Source organism: Pogoniulus pusillus, chromosome 22, assembly GCF_015220805.1.
Source record: "Pogoniulus pusillus isolate bPogPus1 chromosome 22, bPogPus1.pri, whole genome shotgun sequence".
Lineage (NCBI taxonomy): Eukaryota > Metazoa > Chordata > Aves > Piciformes > Lybiidae > Pogoniulus > Pogoniulus pusillus.
Window position 1 is genome coordinate 9,981,187 of NC_087285.1, and position 15,401 is coordinate 9,996,587.

Sequence of the window (15,401 nt, forward strand, 5' to 3'; positions counted from 1 at the left end):
AGCCTTTCCTCCTCACAGAGATAGCTCCAGGCCCCTCAGCCTCTTTTCAGCCTCCACTGGACTCTCTCCAGTAGTTCCCTGTCTCTCCTGAACTGGGGAGTCCAGAACCAGACCCAGTACTGCAGCTATGGCCTCACTAGGGCAGCATAGAAAGGAAGAAGAGTCTGCCTCAACCTGCTGACCACACTCTTCTTCACACACTCAAAATGTTAGGTCTGTGGGCATAACTAACGGACATGGCTGTCTGTCACTTAAGACACTGTGCAGAAAAAACTTCACTAGATCCCAAGCAGAGCTTACCATCTCCTCTCACACAAAACAATTCCCCACCCTATTTGAACAACTGCTACCAGCTGCTTCCAGCCAGCAGCTCTGCAGCGCACACATCTGATGAGTCCTGTCCCATCCTGCCCGCGCTTATCTGCTGGCACCTTTCTGCTTCCCAAGCCAAGTTACAAGGTCCAAACTCTTCACACCTATTCTCACAACTGACAAGAAAATGAGGGAACACAGAGGCAGCACAGAAAGGGGGTTTGTTACTCCCTTCAGAGCACAGTATTTGGTTTAAAGCCTCAGAAAATGGCTGCTTAAAAATACTCCCCTTTTTCTGTGAGCCAAGGAGAAGAATGCTGCTGAGTCTGTGCAAGAACTGGCATGTTCTACCAACAGAAAAAGCTCTTTTCCAAACCTCTTAGAATTAGACTTGAGAAACACTTTCTCAACAGCCACTTACGATTTGGACTGGTGACCATTGGATGTTTTTGATGAAGGATTGTATCGTTCTAGAAGAAGAAAAAGAGAAAGAATCAGTTAAAGTCTCAGCCAGCAAAATAAGTTGCTCCAAAGCTGCCCCAAGTATAGCCTTAGATAAACAAGGAGTGGCTGAACAGCCAGGAGAAAGCAGTGGCTAGCTGATGCCAGGTACAACTTCCTACAGACTGAGGATGTGAGTGGACAAGAGACAAAATACTGAAGACAGCAAATCTAGACAATCTAGAAAATCATTTAGATTGTTGCTGTCTAAACCAACAGACAACTGATTTGATACTTATGGTGTGAACAATTGTTCTGCTTCTATCAAAATCAATCTATTGCCTTCTATGTGCAGGATATTGGATATAAATCAGTCTGGCAAGCTCTGACTTGTTTCAGCTTTTTGGAGGTTGAGCATTCTTTAGATCCAGAAATCAAACTTGGATGCCAGTTCTTACAGTATTAATACCCACTGAAGGAATCTGCCTTTCAGTCTGGGAGGGGCTCTCCCCTTGCCCTTAATTTTGGCACATGGCTAAGAGTAACTCAACAGAACCACAAGCCAGATTGTTAAAAGCTACCCAGAAAAAAAAGAGATGCTAAAACTGGTTCTGGGTTTGACTCACCTTGTCTCTCCAGTTACACACCCAAAGATCAGCTGCTCCTATAACATCAGTCTATGGTTTGGCATTATGGAATTAAGTTTTGTTTCCCTAATCCCCACTGTATCAGCTGTTTAGATTAAGCTTCTTGTGAATATCTAAGAATAAACTATTCTTCTTTTACTATTTAATCTGTTTAATCACTTCAAGAGGGAGTGGAAAGTGTTCTGGAAGGTAACAACATAAATCTAATTCAATTCCTCTGCTGTGTTACCTGAGTTAAACTTCTGATGTCAATAATATTCAAAATGATACAGTCAGAGAGAAATAAAAGCTGCTATTGCCTATCCTCTGAAAATGCTGCTGGGACAGGAAATTCAAGGCTACTCCTCAGAATATTACCAGGTGAGCTCTTGACCAGTTCTCTCTTGTGATTTTAAAATGACAAAGTGAATAGCAGCAGTGAAACTGCAATGTGCTTTTCCTGCTGAAATATAAACAGCAGCACTGTTTTGGTTTCTAATGGGTTCCCAAGCAGGAGGTCAGGTTCTTTAAAGGGTGTTTTGTTTTAGTACCCAATTAGCTCAACCAAGGAGGTATTTTTCTCAGCAGCTGGAAAATGTGACAAAACAAAAATGCATTTTCTTTCTAGAAGATAGTAACAGCCTTACCAGACAGTTAACAGTTCTCTTAACAGGCAACTCAGTCTTAAAAACACATTTATTCCTTTCCTAGAAGATAGCAACAGCCTTACCAGACTGTTAGCAGTCATCTTAACTGATGACTTTGAACTTTCCAGATCTCAACAGGAAATGGGAAAGGGAAAAAAATCCCCAAAACAATCAAGCACATTTTAATGGGTTCAGACTTAGTTAAAACTGTGAACTGAGACTCCTATCCTATGACTGGTCTGGAAAACTTCACTCTGAAAACCAAAACATCCTCAGAGATACCAAGAATATTAAATCACAGCAAAAACATTAAACATATTACAGGAAGTTTAAGATACTTACTCTGTTCTCCAGTGCCAAAACTGGACTGTTGAGACTCCTAGGGGAATAAAAGATCACAGAGGGTTTGTTCACTGGGAACGTTAACATACCCAAAACTATGCTTTATGCAAGATATTTTTTCTCCTTAAAGGATTCATAGAATGATTTGGGTTGGAAGGGACCTTCAAGATCAACCAGTTCCAACACCCCTGACATAAGCAGGGAACACCTTCCACTAGGCCTCATCCAAGCCAGCCTTGAACACCTGCAAGGAGGGGGCATCCACAACCTCCCTGAATGGCACTCAATCTCTGAAAAAAAAGACAAAGCTAACAAAAAAAAAACAGCAGAAGTGATTCTTCGTCGAGGCCCCAATTCCCCCACCAGCCTTAACAGCAGAGCCAGCACTGGGAAGGAGTTGTCCCAGCTCAGCTCAGCAATCTCACTTGCTTGGCTCCAAGAAGGGTCCATATGTCTAATTGTACTATGTGACAGCAGGAACTCCACAATCCCTACAGGACCTCTCTAAATCTCATCTTTGTGTACATTCAGCACGCAGAGGAATCTTTCAGTGTGTTTTCCTTTGCTGCCCTTATGCACAGAAAAAAGCTTTGCTGCTAGTTTTATGCATTTTTAGTCAAATCCTTCCCTTTTTCAGACAGGTGCAGCACGCTGGTGGACAAGCAAGGAGTATTTTAACAACTTATCAACAATAAAAACCTCTCAGCCACAAAGGAGCCCAAGAGATAATGAAATTTAGGGTCCAAATAGCTTTGTCCACTCTGACCAAAGTGCTTCTCAGCAGCTCCACAAAAGTCCTTGGTAGATGGAGCTGGGCACTGCTGGCCAAGACATCATTCCTTCCCTTGAAGGGCAGAGTCTGGTGAAATCAAACAGTTCACTTGTAAAAAAGCCAATGCAAACCAAAATGTGCCTTCCTTTGATAGACAACAAATCTGCTACCTAGAAATCTAGGCATGAAAAGGGAAACCTTGCAAATTTTAGCACTTGTCATGATCTTCAATATTCCCACTCCAGCAAACCCAGTTCTGACTCCCAAGATGCAGTTTTTTTAAACCATGAAATACTGTTTTAGACAAATATGTAGAGGCTACCAAGGTACTGAAAACCTCCTTCTGGGTCAGAGTGCCATTTTAAATAGGACCTTCCTGACCTCATTTTAAAATGAGGACAAATGCTGGCCTCATAAATAAGAACTGAAAATATTGGACTCAATTCACAAAGTTACACACACACATTTCACTTGAATGCCTTGGCAATGACAAACCAGAATTGCAGGTTGTAGATTCATTGCATGGTTTAGGTTGGAACAGACCTCAAAGATAATCTAGTTTCAACCCACATGCCATGGGCAAGGACAGCCTCCATGTTGGTGGGGGAATCCACAACCTCCCTGGGCAATGTGATCCAGCATCTCACCACCCTCACTAAAAAGAATTTTCAACACCCAGTCCACATCTCCCCTCCTCAAGCTTCAGCAGTGAATTTCAGGTTCTGTTGTAAACCAGAACAGCTTCCCAGACAGCCCAATCAGAAAGTCTACAAAAGGTAATGTTTCCTGCACACAAAAGCTTCGCACAGCAAAGTACATTTGGGTATTTCTAACTCCCTTTACTTCCAAAGTGAAAGCAGTTGCAGTAATGCAATGAACGAGCATCTGGGACAGGGAACCTGATAGAGAACCTTCCCTGTAAGGTGTTTCAAATGCCTTTCTAATCTTCACTAATGGAAAGAAAGGAAGGGACAACAAAAAACAACTACTGTTTAAAGTGCAAAGTGAAGATGAAGTTGGAGAGAAGCTTTGTGACCTCAACAGAACGCAACAGCTACATTTCAAAATGCTTCTTTCAAAACACAAACTGATTTTTATCTTTGTTACAGAGATAGGAGGAGTGCAGAAGCAAGTCTCTGATTGTGTTTTTGCACTGTCAGCTTAGGGTGACAAACTAACGTCAAAAAGAAGTGAAGACCACAAGCTATTCAAACACCACATCTATAGAGCACTCTGCTGGGCTGAGCAGAAGATCACAGAATGCCTTAAGTTGGAAGGGACCCCAAAAACCATCGACTCCAACCTCTCTGCCATGGGCAGCGATGCCTCCCAGCTAGACTCAGCTGCTCAAGGCCTCAACATCCCCAGGGAGGAGGCAGCCACAACATTCCTTGGCAATCTACTCCAGAGTCCCACCACCATTGTACTGAAGAATTTCTTCCTAAGATCCAGTCTAAATCTACTCTTCCTCAGCTTAAAACCATTCCCCCTTGTCCGGTCCCTAGACATCCCTAAGAGAAGTCCCTCTCCAGCTCTCCTTCAGGTTCCCTTCAGGTATTGGAAGGCATTTATATGGTCCCCCAGAGTTTTCTCTTCTCCAGAAGAGATGATGAGGAGCTGGCATTGCTTCTGCCAGCACACATATCACAACTCCTGCAGAAAGCACCTGCCCAACTGCTCACTTCAGGCAACTTCCTACTTCCAAGGCACAGAGCAGTCTCTCAGCTCGCTGCACTTTACGAGGTGTTAGCTTTAAATGTGCAACTTTTTCCAGCTCTCTTGCAGCCTATTTGGTCTTCTAAAACAAAGTTCTTTGAGAAACTTAGGAGACAAAAAAAAAAGCAGCTAGATTTTCAGCTCCAAAGTTATTCACAGCAGTAACTTCTGAAGGTCTATTTCAGAAAAGAAATCAAAAACAACTTAAAGGAAGGAAATTGTTTAACCAAAGTAAGACAGATAGGTTGGGTAGTGAAGATATCGAAACAGGAAACAAAACAGCACCTTGTATTCAAAGACAAAGCTCTGGAGAGAAGAACACTCCCAGCAGGACAGAACAGCATCAGGCACCAGCCCTCAGCTGCAAACTCCCACCTTGGGTGTAAGTTGACTCACCAGCTGGGGTAAATGGGACTCATCTCCATTTCAGGTTTGAAATCTCAGATCAGATCTCCTTCGTATTCCTCAGTAAAAAAATGTTGCTGCCTTATAGGAGATGAAGGGATCTGAGCAGTGCTCTTCACAGGGCAGATACTGAACAAAGCTACAGACAGAACCCACCTCCCTCAGTGATACCTCCAGGTACAAAACTGTCCATGCTCTCATGCTGCTTGAAATGGAAAGCTTCCAGCCTCTGAGGAGCAGCTGAGATTTCATGTATTTCACAAACATGCCAGTGTTTTTTGGAGCTTCTGAATGGCAGCCAAAAACTTCAACTTCCAAAGTTATACAGGATGAAATCTTAGAGTGTTAGGTCACTGGATAACATTCCTCATCAGGACTTAGGAATCTACATTTTTTACATAGCATGCTTAAGACTTTCCCTGACCTACTTTCATGCAGTTTTATCATCTCATTCAAAGACTTTCTGACAATTATTAGCTATATTTATAGTAAATTCAGAAAGACCCTGGTCAGGAGTCTGGGTTTCTTCAAGCTACTCTATCTGCCCATAGGGAAAATCATACTACCCCAACGGTCTTACAACTGAAAATCAACTGTTTCACCACAGGGAGCTTAATTTTATGTGCTCACCAAAAACATACCAAAACTTCTGCAGGCTGCAGGAATGCTGTGAAACACTTTAGTGTATTACTTGGAAATAAATCGAGCAGAGTACTAAAGAGAAAGAGCTTTCCTCAACCAGCACTCAATTAAAGTAAACCACTGTTTTGTTTTGTTTTCTGAATCCTGCTCTGGGTCCAGACTGCACAAGCCTATGGTTCAGTAGCTCACTGGAATTCTGCAAAGATGCTGCTGCCAAGAATGACAAGAGGGGAGAAGGCAAAGGAAATTATAGGCTCTGGATGTGGAGAGAGAATTTGACAGAGCTCCATGGCTGAGATGTGCAGCCACAAAATAAATTAAAAAAAGAAAAAAGAAGCTGGCAACAAGTCAAAGGGCTCAGAGCAGCCATAAATGGAATTTGTTGCAAACTGGGTGAAGAAGCACAATCCAGGTTGATAGGTGCAAAAGCCACAACTTGTGTCTGATGGGAAAATATCTCCCCAAAGGTCGAAGAGCAAGTATTCACATCAGTGCAATAAATACCTTTGCTGGTGAGGAAAAGAGCAGGAATTTCTCTCTTCACAATACAAGGTAAAAATTGCTCTGTGTTTTATATATGACAGCAAATAAACACTGACTAAAGGTGATATATGCAAGGTTAGTATCAATCTAATGTTAAGAAAACAGGTGACAAGATTCACTTCCAGATACACCCTCAAAAGTAAAGCTGAGATCTGTGTAGTGTGCTCTGCATTCTCAGCTCACTGCAGAGAAGCAATCAAGGCACAGTGAGACTGGAACACAGAGCACAGGGGATGGTATCAACAGGACTGTTCATAGTACTGGGATATTCAGCCAGGACAAGAACCTGAGCTGTTTCATTTCACAGACTGCAAGAGTTTTGTGGGTGTGCACTCACAAACATGGAAGCTGGAACCTTTGCCCACAAGAAAGTGATGTCAAACCATTCACTTAAAACAATCTGTTTAGACAGATCAGAATGTGAGAAAAACCTCAGTGAGAAAATCTACTTAAGACTCTCCACTGAACTGTTCTGTTCTGGGAAGCAATTTGGATGAAGAAGGAAGCTGAAATCAGCAAGTGGTGCTTTAGGACAGCAGCTGGGTCAGAAAGACTGGACTCTAAGTTACTCTGAAGGTAACTTTACAATGACAAACAGCAGAATTTCTTCACTGTGAAGTTCTGCCAAATTAGAGGCGGAGTACTCCAACTTCAGAGAGATGTTGCATCGGGAGAAAAACTATATTGTTGAGTTCAATCTTTGGTAATCAGCAGATACAGGAAACAAAACATGAATTCTTGAATGAGTCAGCTATCTCAAGCTGAGCTGTACTTGCTGGAGCTGTTACCCACAGCTATCTACCCTGCTTATCTCCACCCTGCCTACCCACCAGCTTCCAAGATACCACGTATCACAGAACTGCATTTCAAGGCAAACCACCACCAGTGCCAGTCTGCCCTGAAACTCTGCGGCTGGAGTTGCCAGGTCCAGCCTTAGGGAAGGGTGCAAGCATTTGAGAGCAAGAGAAATCTATCCTCAGAGGTGTCAGCTTAAGCAGGTCTCCTGGAAACATGCCCTGTGCAGTCAACAGCAGCAAAGAGCAACAGATTTCTCTTCAGAATTAATAGCTTAAACACTTCAGTAGTTGTAAGTACACAGGAGGGTAGAAAAAGTATCTTTTGGAACAAGTGGTCTGAACATTTCTTGAGCAACACACCTGATTTCCAGACTGCCTTTTTTTTTTTGTAGTAAGATCCAAGAAAACTAGTCATGGACCTCAAATTTATGATGAAAACTCAGTTTAGGCAGAACAGCACCTTTAAATTTTGCAGCACTTGCCAGTCACCCCCACTGCTTTGCTAGATGGAGGAAAACACATTTACTTGGTTCTACACAAAAAGGTGCAAAGAATTTCTTTAAGAGGGAAAAAGGCTCAATGGCATTTTCAAGCTTCAGCACTACCCTATAAAAGATTTCAATTGATGAAAGAAAAACTAAAAAGGAAGTTAGATTACAGTCAGCTTTGCAGACTGCTGTGTGTAAACCAGAGGAAAAATGATTACATTCCTCATAAAGCTGCTGCTGACAAATGTTGTGGTGCAGCAAGATAAAGAGGTACAAAACACTCAAAACAAATCCAGGCCTCTGCAGACTTGAGTTTAAGAGTTCCAAAACCCTGATCTTTAACAGGAATCTCTCCTGTATTTGACTTCAGCACTGACCTTTGTTGGGAAAGGAAATTTTGATGGTTCCGTTTTGCATGGGGTATGGATAGCAGTCAGTGGAGGAGGCCAGGAATGGGTCATCTCCTATAACCAGAACAAAAAAAGGAAAGCTGTTAACACAATTAAGGCAAAGATTTCAACTTGCTGTCTTGATTCAGGCCCTCTCCCTCAAATTTCAGCTCATTGTCCACACTTCACTAAGCTTTATATTCAAATCTTAATTTCCCAAATGTGTAACAAAGATTTGGCACAAACCCCTCAATTTTAAATCGTTTTCCATGAGAACAGACAGAGAAGACAAAACAAGAACAAAGGTGTAAATCGATAAAAAATCAGTTGGCCTGAACATAAACTGCAGCAGGAGTCAATCTCATTGCTTCAGAGTGAAGAGTACATGTAGGATACAGGGGTACAAAGAATCCTAGGGAAGGGAAGCATGTAATACTTGAGAGAAAAAAAGGGGGAAATCAAAAGCTTGAAGGTGGAAAGAAATGCTTTGTATTCTCTGAAAGAATCTCTAAGCACTATGGACTACTGAAGGTCAGAAGCCATGGAAAAGTTCTCAGGGAATCTGATGACTCTTGTGCTCGCAAATGTGAGCAGGAGATCACAGGATAGGCAAAAAGACTCGAGAGGATAACATAGGTAGAAGAGAAGGGAAAGCTCTGCCACAGGGTAGTAAAACATTATGATCCAATTTCTTTCAAGGTTATAAAGACTGTATTTTGGTAGAAGAATTGGGCAATTCTGGTTATGTTAACAGAGAGGTGGCCCAGGAGAACAGGATTACAGTAAAGACACCCAGGAGATCACAAGCACACCCAGCAATGCCCAATGCCCACCTCAAACACAGCTCTGCTTCCCTTTTTCTCCACTCTACTCGTGCTAGAGAAGTAATTGCAGTGCCCTCCTGTAACAGCTTGCAACCAAGATGAGTTAAAGAATAGACTCCAGAATACTCCCAGCCCCTTAATGATGTTTGTGCTTTCAACAAGTGATGAGCAGTAGCACAGAACTTACTTTGAGAATTTCATCCACACAGCTCACGTCCCCAGACGCCGATGCCTACAAATCAAAACTCAAGATTAATGTCTCCTAAAGCAAGTTTGCCTTCAAAGATCCCAGGGGCTAGAAACAGTTCAAAATAAGCTTCAATCCTTAGGGTGATTCATATGGACTCTACAGAGATACAAAGAGGCCTTGCTAATTCCTTCCAGCTCTGTTAAAATCTTGCTGTCAGATAGACTCCTGTTTTTATGGCACGAGTCACATCCAGTCACAAAAAAGATAACTCAGGAGATCTATAGAACAGTAACAATCATCTCTGACTTCTCACTTGCCAGTTAAAATGATCACAGGCAGCCAGTGATACTAAAAACTTGGGAGAGAGACAGAGAGAGGAAAGACAAATGTAGCTTTTAATCATTTCCTGGAAGAAGCTACTGGATAATACCTGAATTCAAATCCTGGCCATGAATGCACAGCAACGACAAAGTGCATGACAAAGCAAAACACACATTACAGCTTCAATCTAGGAACTGCAGCAATTAGGGAACTATGAACCTTCTCCATCCTTGATTGCTTCAAGCAGAGGGGAAGCAAAGTTACTACACAATTCACTGCACCAACAAGTCTTCATGAAGAAGAATATTTGTTTTCCCATTTCCTCAGCTATGTCCTGGCTCTTACCTTGTTATTTGCTGAAATCCCAGAACAAAGGCTTTTCTTCAAGCAGTCAAAGAGGACATTTTATTTGTAAGAGAGGCACTCCCCTTGTAAGTGAGCTGCAGGCAGTCTGTACCTTAGTAATTCAAGAATTACCAAACTCCTAAAAGTTGTTCACTCAACAGGATTTGTAGCCAGCATACCTGATGAAAGTTCTGGTCAGTTTGGTGTGCTTTAGGGTTAGTTTATTTTCTCCCTAGGTGAAGGTGTAATAATCACATCTAGAAATTGCTACACACTTCAAAAGAAAAGCTGATAAATGCAGATGGTATCACTACTCTAAGATGACATGGCTCCTAGTGACAGTAGTTAGTATGTGAGGCATCTAGCTTGTCAAGAGACCTCTGAGTATCCTATTACTTCACTAACTTCTGACTACAGAAGCCTTTCTGGGTTAAACCAACCTCTCAATGTCTCACAGCCTTTATTTCATAAGAGTTACAGTATGGAAGAAACAGAAGGGGGAAAAAAATTACTTCCATACATTCCCCCTTTAAAATGCAGCTTAAGTTTCAGATGATTCATGTACTCCAGAACCACCCAGTGTTTACTACAATGCAGACTTTGGTCCTGCAGATTGGGATTTGCGAGCAGCTGGAAAATCCCAGTCCAAAGGGACCCAGATTTAAGAATCACAGAATCTTTTTTTGTTAGAATGGATCTTCCAGACCATCAAGTCATAGAATCATAGAATTGTTCTGGTTGGAAAAAACTCTAAGATTGAGTCCAACTATCAACTCAACACCGCCATGGCCACTAGGCCATGTCCCAGTCCACACGTTTCTTCAACACCTCCAGGGATGGGCACTCCACCACCTCCCTGGGCAGCCTGTTCCAGTGCCTGACCACTCCCTGCCACAAAGAAATTGCTTCTGATCTCCAACCTAAACCTCCCATGGCACAATTCAGGGCATTTCCTCTTGTCCTATCACCTGACTCTACAGAAAACTCCAGCTGTTAATCCAGCACAACCACGTCACCACTACACCATGTCCTTTAGCACCACATCTTTTTAAACCCCTCCAGGGATGGGGACTCCACCACTTCCCTGGGTGGCCTAGCCCAGGGCTTATTAGGAAAAGTTATTTACTGAAAGGGTTAGTCACAGAATAGTTTTGGTTGGAGAAGACCTCTAAGATCATACCAACCATCAATGTAAGACCATCATGGCCATTAAACCACATCACACAGCGAATGATAGGGCATCCTTAGGTTAAAAGCCTCTCAAATCTAACTCTTTCATGTCTACTTCCACTAGACTGAACCAGGCAGTAGACAATTGCCCAGAGGCTAGGCTAGATTTCTTTCCTGGAGTCCATATCCAACTTAACCCCGTTCTGGCACACCTTGAGGCCAAGAAGCCAGGAAGCAGACAGCAACTTACATCCAGTGGCTGAGAAGGGATTTTCAGCTTGGTTAGGTGTGCTTTGCTGCTGGGCTTCAGCTCATTGACGCTGCTGCTGTGTGTCTGGCTGCTGTAGTGTTCAGAGGATAACTTTGGTTCCATGGATTCCTGTCCATCCATTGGCCTCACATATGCAGTGGGTTTCTGCAACATAGAACTGGATTTGGACATTAGTGAAGGTGGAAAAGACTGATTAGAGTGTTGTCCACTTGAAAAGGAGGGTACGCGGGAGGGAGAGTCCCAGTTGGCATCGGGATCCCGGGGAGATTTTGAGCGTTGATGTTCTTTGCTGTGGTGATCAGTTCCATGAGACCTTGAATGGCTGGAGCTCAATGAAGAAACAGTAGATGGTTTTCCAGGGCTGGAAGAACGGGGTTTGGAGTGTTCAGACCCATGCTGGCTTTTTTTGCGGCTGCTGCTACTGTAGGAGTCACGCTCGTGCCTCTGGCCACCGCTGCCAGGGTTATTGCCACTGCCACGCTGGCTGCTGTGCCCGCTCTGTAAACCCGAGGACCGTTTCTGAGACTGTGAGGAAGTGCTGGGTGCTGGGCCTACAGGAGTCCATTTGCTGCTCTGGTGGGAGCTGGTGGTGTGTCTCTGGTCACCAAAGAAACTTTGGTTGGGTTTTTCATCTGGCGCTGACGGGACGGTCGGTTTGGGAATTGCAACGAGCTTCTGGAGCGATCTGTCTCCTATGAGATCCGTCATCTCATCATAGTTACCAAGCATGCTCTGGATACGACTGGACAGTTTGTCTTCTTTGCTGGTCTGTGAAAAGAAATGTTAGAAATAAGCCTTAAAAATTCACAGCTTGACTTTCAGTTAATTGACTTGACAACTACTGCAGTTAATCTGCAGTTCAGGGCTAAGATCCTGGCTGGCATCCAAGTCTTTTTGGTCATTGTTTCCAATTCCCAATTTTAAAGCACTGGAAGAACTTTAATGTTCTTCAAATTTAACCCATTAAAGCATACACAAAAGATGTACTTCAGGCCTATTTTTAGTGTGGAACAGGCAGGGTGCTTGAAATAGTGCACTGGTGAGCTAGATTTAAGTCCACAGAATGGGCTGGGTTGGAAGGGACCTTATAGATCATCCAGTTCCAACCCCCACTGCCGTGGGCAGGGACACCTCCCACTAGAGAAGGCTGCTCAAGGCCTCACCCAACCTGGCCTTGAACACCTCCAGGAGGGGGCATCCACACCCTCCCTGGGTAACCTGTTCCAGTGTCTCTCCACTCTCACTGTAAAGAATTTCTTCCTCATCTTCACTATGAATCTATCCTCTTCAAGCTCAAAGCTACTGCCCCTCACCATAGCACTACAGCCTTAAAAAGTCCTTCTCCAGCCTTTCTGTAGCACCTTCAGGTACTACAGGTTAGCTCAAAGATTGCAGATGCCTACTGCCACCTCAAAGGCTATTTCTAATACATCTGTGTTAGTCCCAAGAAGTTTTAATGAGCAGTAAAATCAGCTTAATCTCACCTCACTGTCATTTTAAATTACTATTTACACCACTGTATTCATTGCCAACAAGATCATATACTAAAAAGTTCTTTCTTACATAACCAGACTGTTTTCAAACCAGGTATCTTGTATCAACACCCAGGCAACCCAAGCAGCTTGAATTAACTTCATTCACGTGGGAATTTGGTTATTAAGCACAGTAAAGTTGTGAGAGGCCAGGAATAAAATTAAAAAAATGAAAACAAACATCTCTCAACTTTCCTCCTGCAGGAGGAAACTGCAGTTTTCAGTCACCACGTTTTACTTTTGGCAAACCAGTTCAAATTGTGATAAGAGAAAGGTTTTGAGCTACATAATGAAAACCTTAAATGGCATTTTTTAAGCTCTCTCAGACTTAGCTTCTTTTTGCTGGCTCTTTTCAGCAAATCTAACCTGGGAGGAAAAGTAGATGGGTTTAAAGCTGTAGGATATCATAAATGGAGTCAACTCCTCCAAAACTAAAAGAAGTCAGACACAATTGTCACAGTACTTAAAGATGATAATTCTACCACATCAGGCTTCTCAGCATTTCAAATGCACCTCCTATTTAAACATTGTCTTTCTGAGCTTACGTAGGTCTGCACTACACTGATTGAAGGCTGCAAAGTCTAGCAACAGGTTAAAGCATCCAAAAAAAGAGGCAATTTGCTCTGACACAGTGGACAGTTTAATTGTTTTGAGTCACTGCAGCAAAAGCAGAAGGAAGCTCAAAAACTGTATGGGTTTAACATCCCTTTTCTCATTCCCTGCAAAGCAGCTCATAAGCATCACTATCTACCTGCCAGTAGAGCTGGTTAGTAACTGGCCATCCTCATTCTCAAGCCCTGCTTAAATAGAATCAAAGAAGAGTTTGGACTGAAAGGAACATTAAAGACCATCTACTTCCAACCCCCTGCTGCAGGCAGGGACACCTCCTTCTAGACCAGGCTGCTCAAAGCCCCATCCAACCGAGCCTTGAACACTGCCAGGGTTGGATAACCAGATATTTAGTTGACCTAAAAGCTGCAGATTTAAAAGGAATGCAGTTAATAATCACTTTAAAACTTAGTTTGCATATAATGTCTGCTATCAAAACAGCATGGATAAGAAGTGTGTAGACTCACAACTTTGTAGGGTTCAGCAAAGAGAGGAGAGTTAGGTGGAAAGGCTTCTTCACCCTGCTGAATTTCTTGGTTTCGCCTTTCCCTTTCTTTCATACGCAGCACATTCCGGTCTTCACGGTTCATGTTGCTAGGAATAAAAAAAACAACCAGGATTTCTGATCAGAGAATGGCATTAGGAGGGGTGCATGAGCACATGGTTAGTACACAGTACCTCTGTACCTGTTCTGAAGGAAGAGTGACTTCAGCTAAGAATCCCCTGCTGATTGTAACTCACTCAGATGTTGGTCCAATTTAAGACACCTCACACCTCCAAGAGCTATAACCCACAATCTATAGCCAGCTTCCAACAGGGAGAGTTTATGCAGTAAGGAAAATATGAAAAAAACACATTAATCCACAAAGTCCTCAAGGCAAAGGAACTATTTCAAACCATTTCACCTGCTTCAACCATTTGCTGCTTTCAGCCCACGCTCTGCATCTCCTATTCATTTCCAAAATACTTTTTCTCCTCCACAATCCCCAAATGTTCTGTAATTTTACTCTCTTATTCCCCCACCCATCCAGTGCCCGACTTCTACTGCAGATTTGGGGTTATTTTTTGCTGCTGACATACTTTTACTGGTACCCATTCTCCCACACACTCTAATCTCAAGCTTTGATGTTGATTCCAGGTCTCCCAAGTCTCTCTCTGCTGTTACACTGGCAGCAGTAATTTCAGGCAAGTTCTAATAGTACTGCACCTTTTACCTCAGTCTTTACAATGTTCTCCTGCTGCAAAAATGCAGATTAAAAACCTGCCAGTCTCCCCTCTTACACATTTCACTTAGCACTTCAGCCTTGCTGCTTGACTTCACAGAAATATATCAAATTGTCGCAATGACAACCACAAAAAGTTGGAATAAATCCCTTCTGAGCTCGATAAAACATTTGGATGTCAAGAGGATGGGGCCAGACTCTTGTCAGCAGAGATCACTGACAGCACAACAGGCAACAGAAGGAAAAACTTCGTCGGTGTGAGCATGCTGGAGCTCTGGAGCAGGTTGCCCAGGGAGGATGGGGAGTCTCCTTCTCTGGAGAGATTCCAAACCCACCAGGACACTGTGATCCTGAGCAAGCTGTTGTGGGTGCCCTTTCTTTAGCAAGGGAGTTGGACTGGATGATCTCCAGAGGTCAATTCCAACCCCCACTGTGTCAGGTTCCTGAGAACTCTTAGGACTGAGGGGAAAAACAACATTTGTACCAAACACTGTCATATGAAAGGAACATTACAGCAGAGATTGACTTGAGATCAGAGCTGGAGCAGACTCGGAGCTGATCTGGCTGTACCTGCCAGGTCAATATAAAATTAGCCACCGGAAATACAGCAGCTAATCACACTTCTTAGTGCTCCTCCCTGGTCTTCTCTAGTGTAGGAAATGATAAAACATCTTGATAGGAAGTAATTTGGGCTGTATGGGGATTAAATTCAGGTTATTTTTAATTCTTTTCTTTAGTCAGTCAATAGTTTGAATGTGATTCAAGTCAGACTTGTCTGTATCTCATCCTCTAAATC

The 15,401-nt window shown here is 43.0% G+C and overlaps 1 protein-coding gene across 7 annotated transcripts in view; it reads right to left on the bottom strand.

Annotated features, from left to right (window-relative positions):
- Window positions 1-15,401, bottom strand: part of AFF4 (ALF transcription elongation factor 4) — a 67,073-nt gene that overhangs the window by 30,371 nt on the left and 21,301 nt on the right. For all 7 annotated transcript variants that reach the window (XR_010306382.1, XM_064161660.1, XM_064161656.1 and 4 more), the window contains exons 2-7: window positions 13,850-13,976; window positions 11,221-12,009; window positions 9,132-9,176; window positions 8,109-8,195; window positions 2,369-2,405; window positions 734-782 (exon numbers count right to left, since the gene is read on the bottom strand). Coding sequence is in view for 6 of the 7 variants with exons in the window: in XM_064161660.1 (XP_064017730.1) it covers window positions 734-782; window positions 2,369-2,405; window positions 8,109-8,195; window positions 9,132-9,176; window positions 11,221-12,009; window positions 13,850-13,972 (1,130 nt within the window). In the remaining variant the exon portion in view is untranslated. The remainder of the gene's footprint in view (window positions 1-733; window positions 783-2,368; window positions 2,406-8,108; window positions 8,196-9,131; window positions 9,177-11,220; window positions 12,010-13,849; window positions 13,977-15,401) is intronic.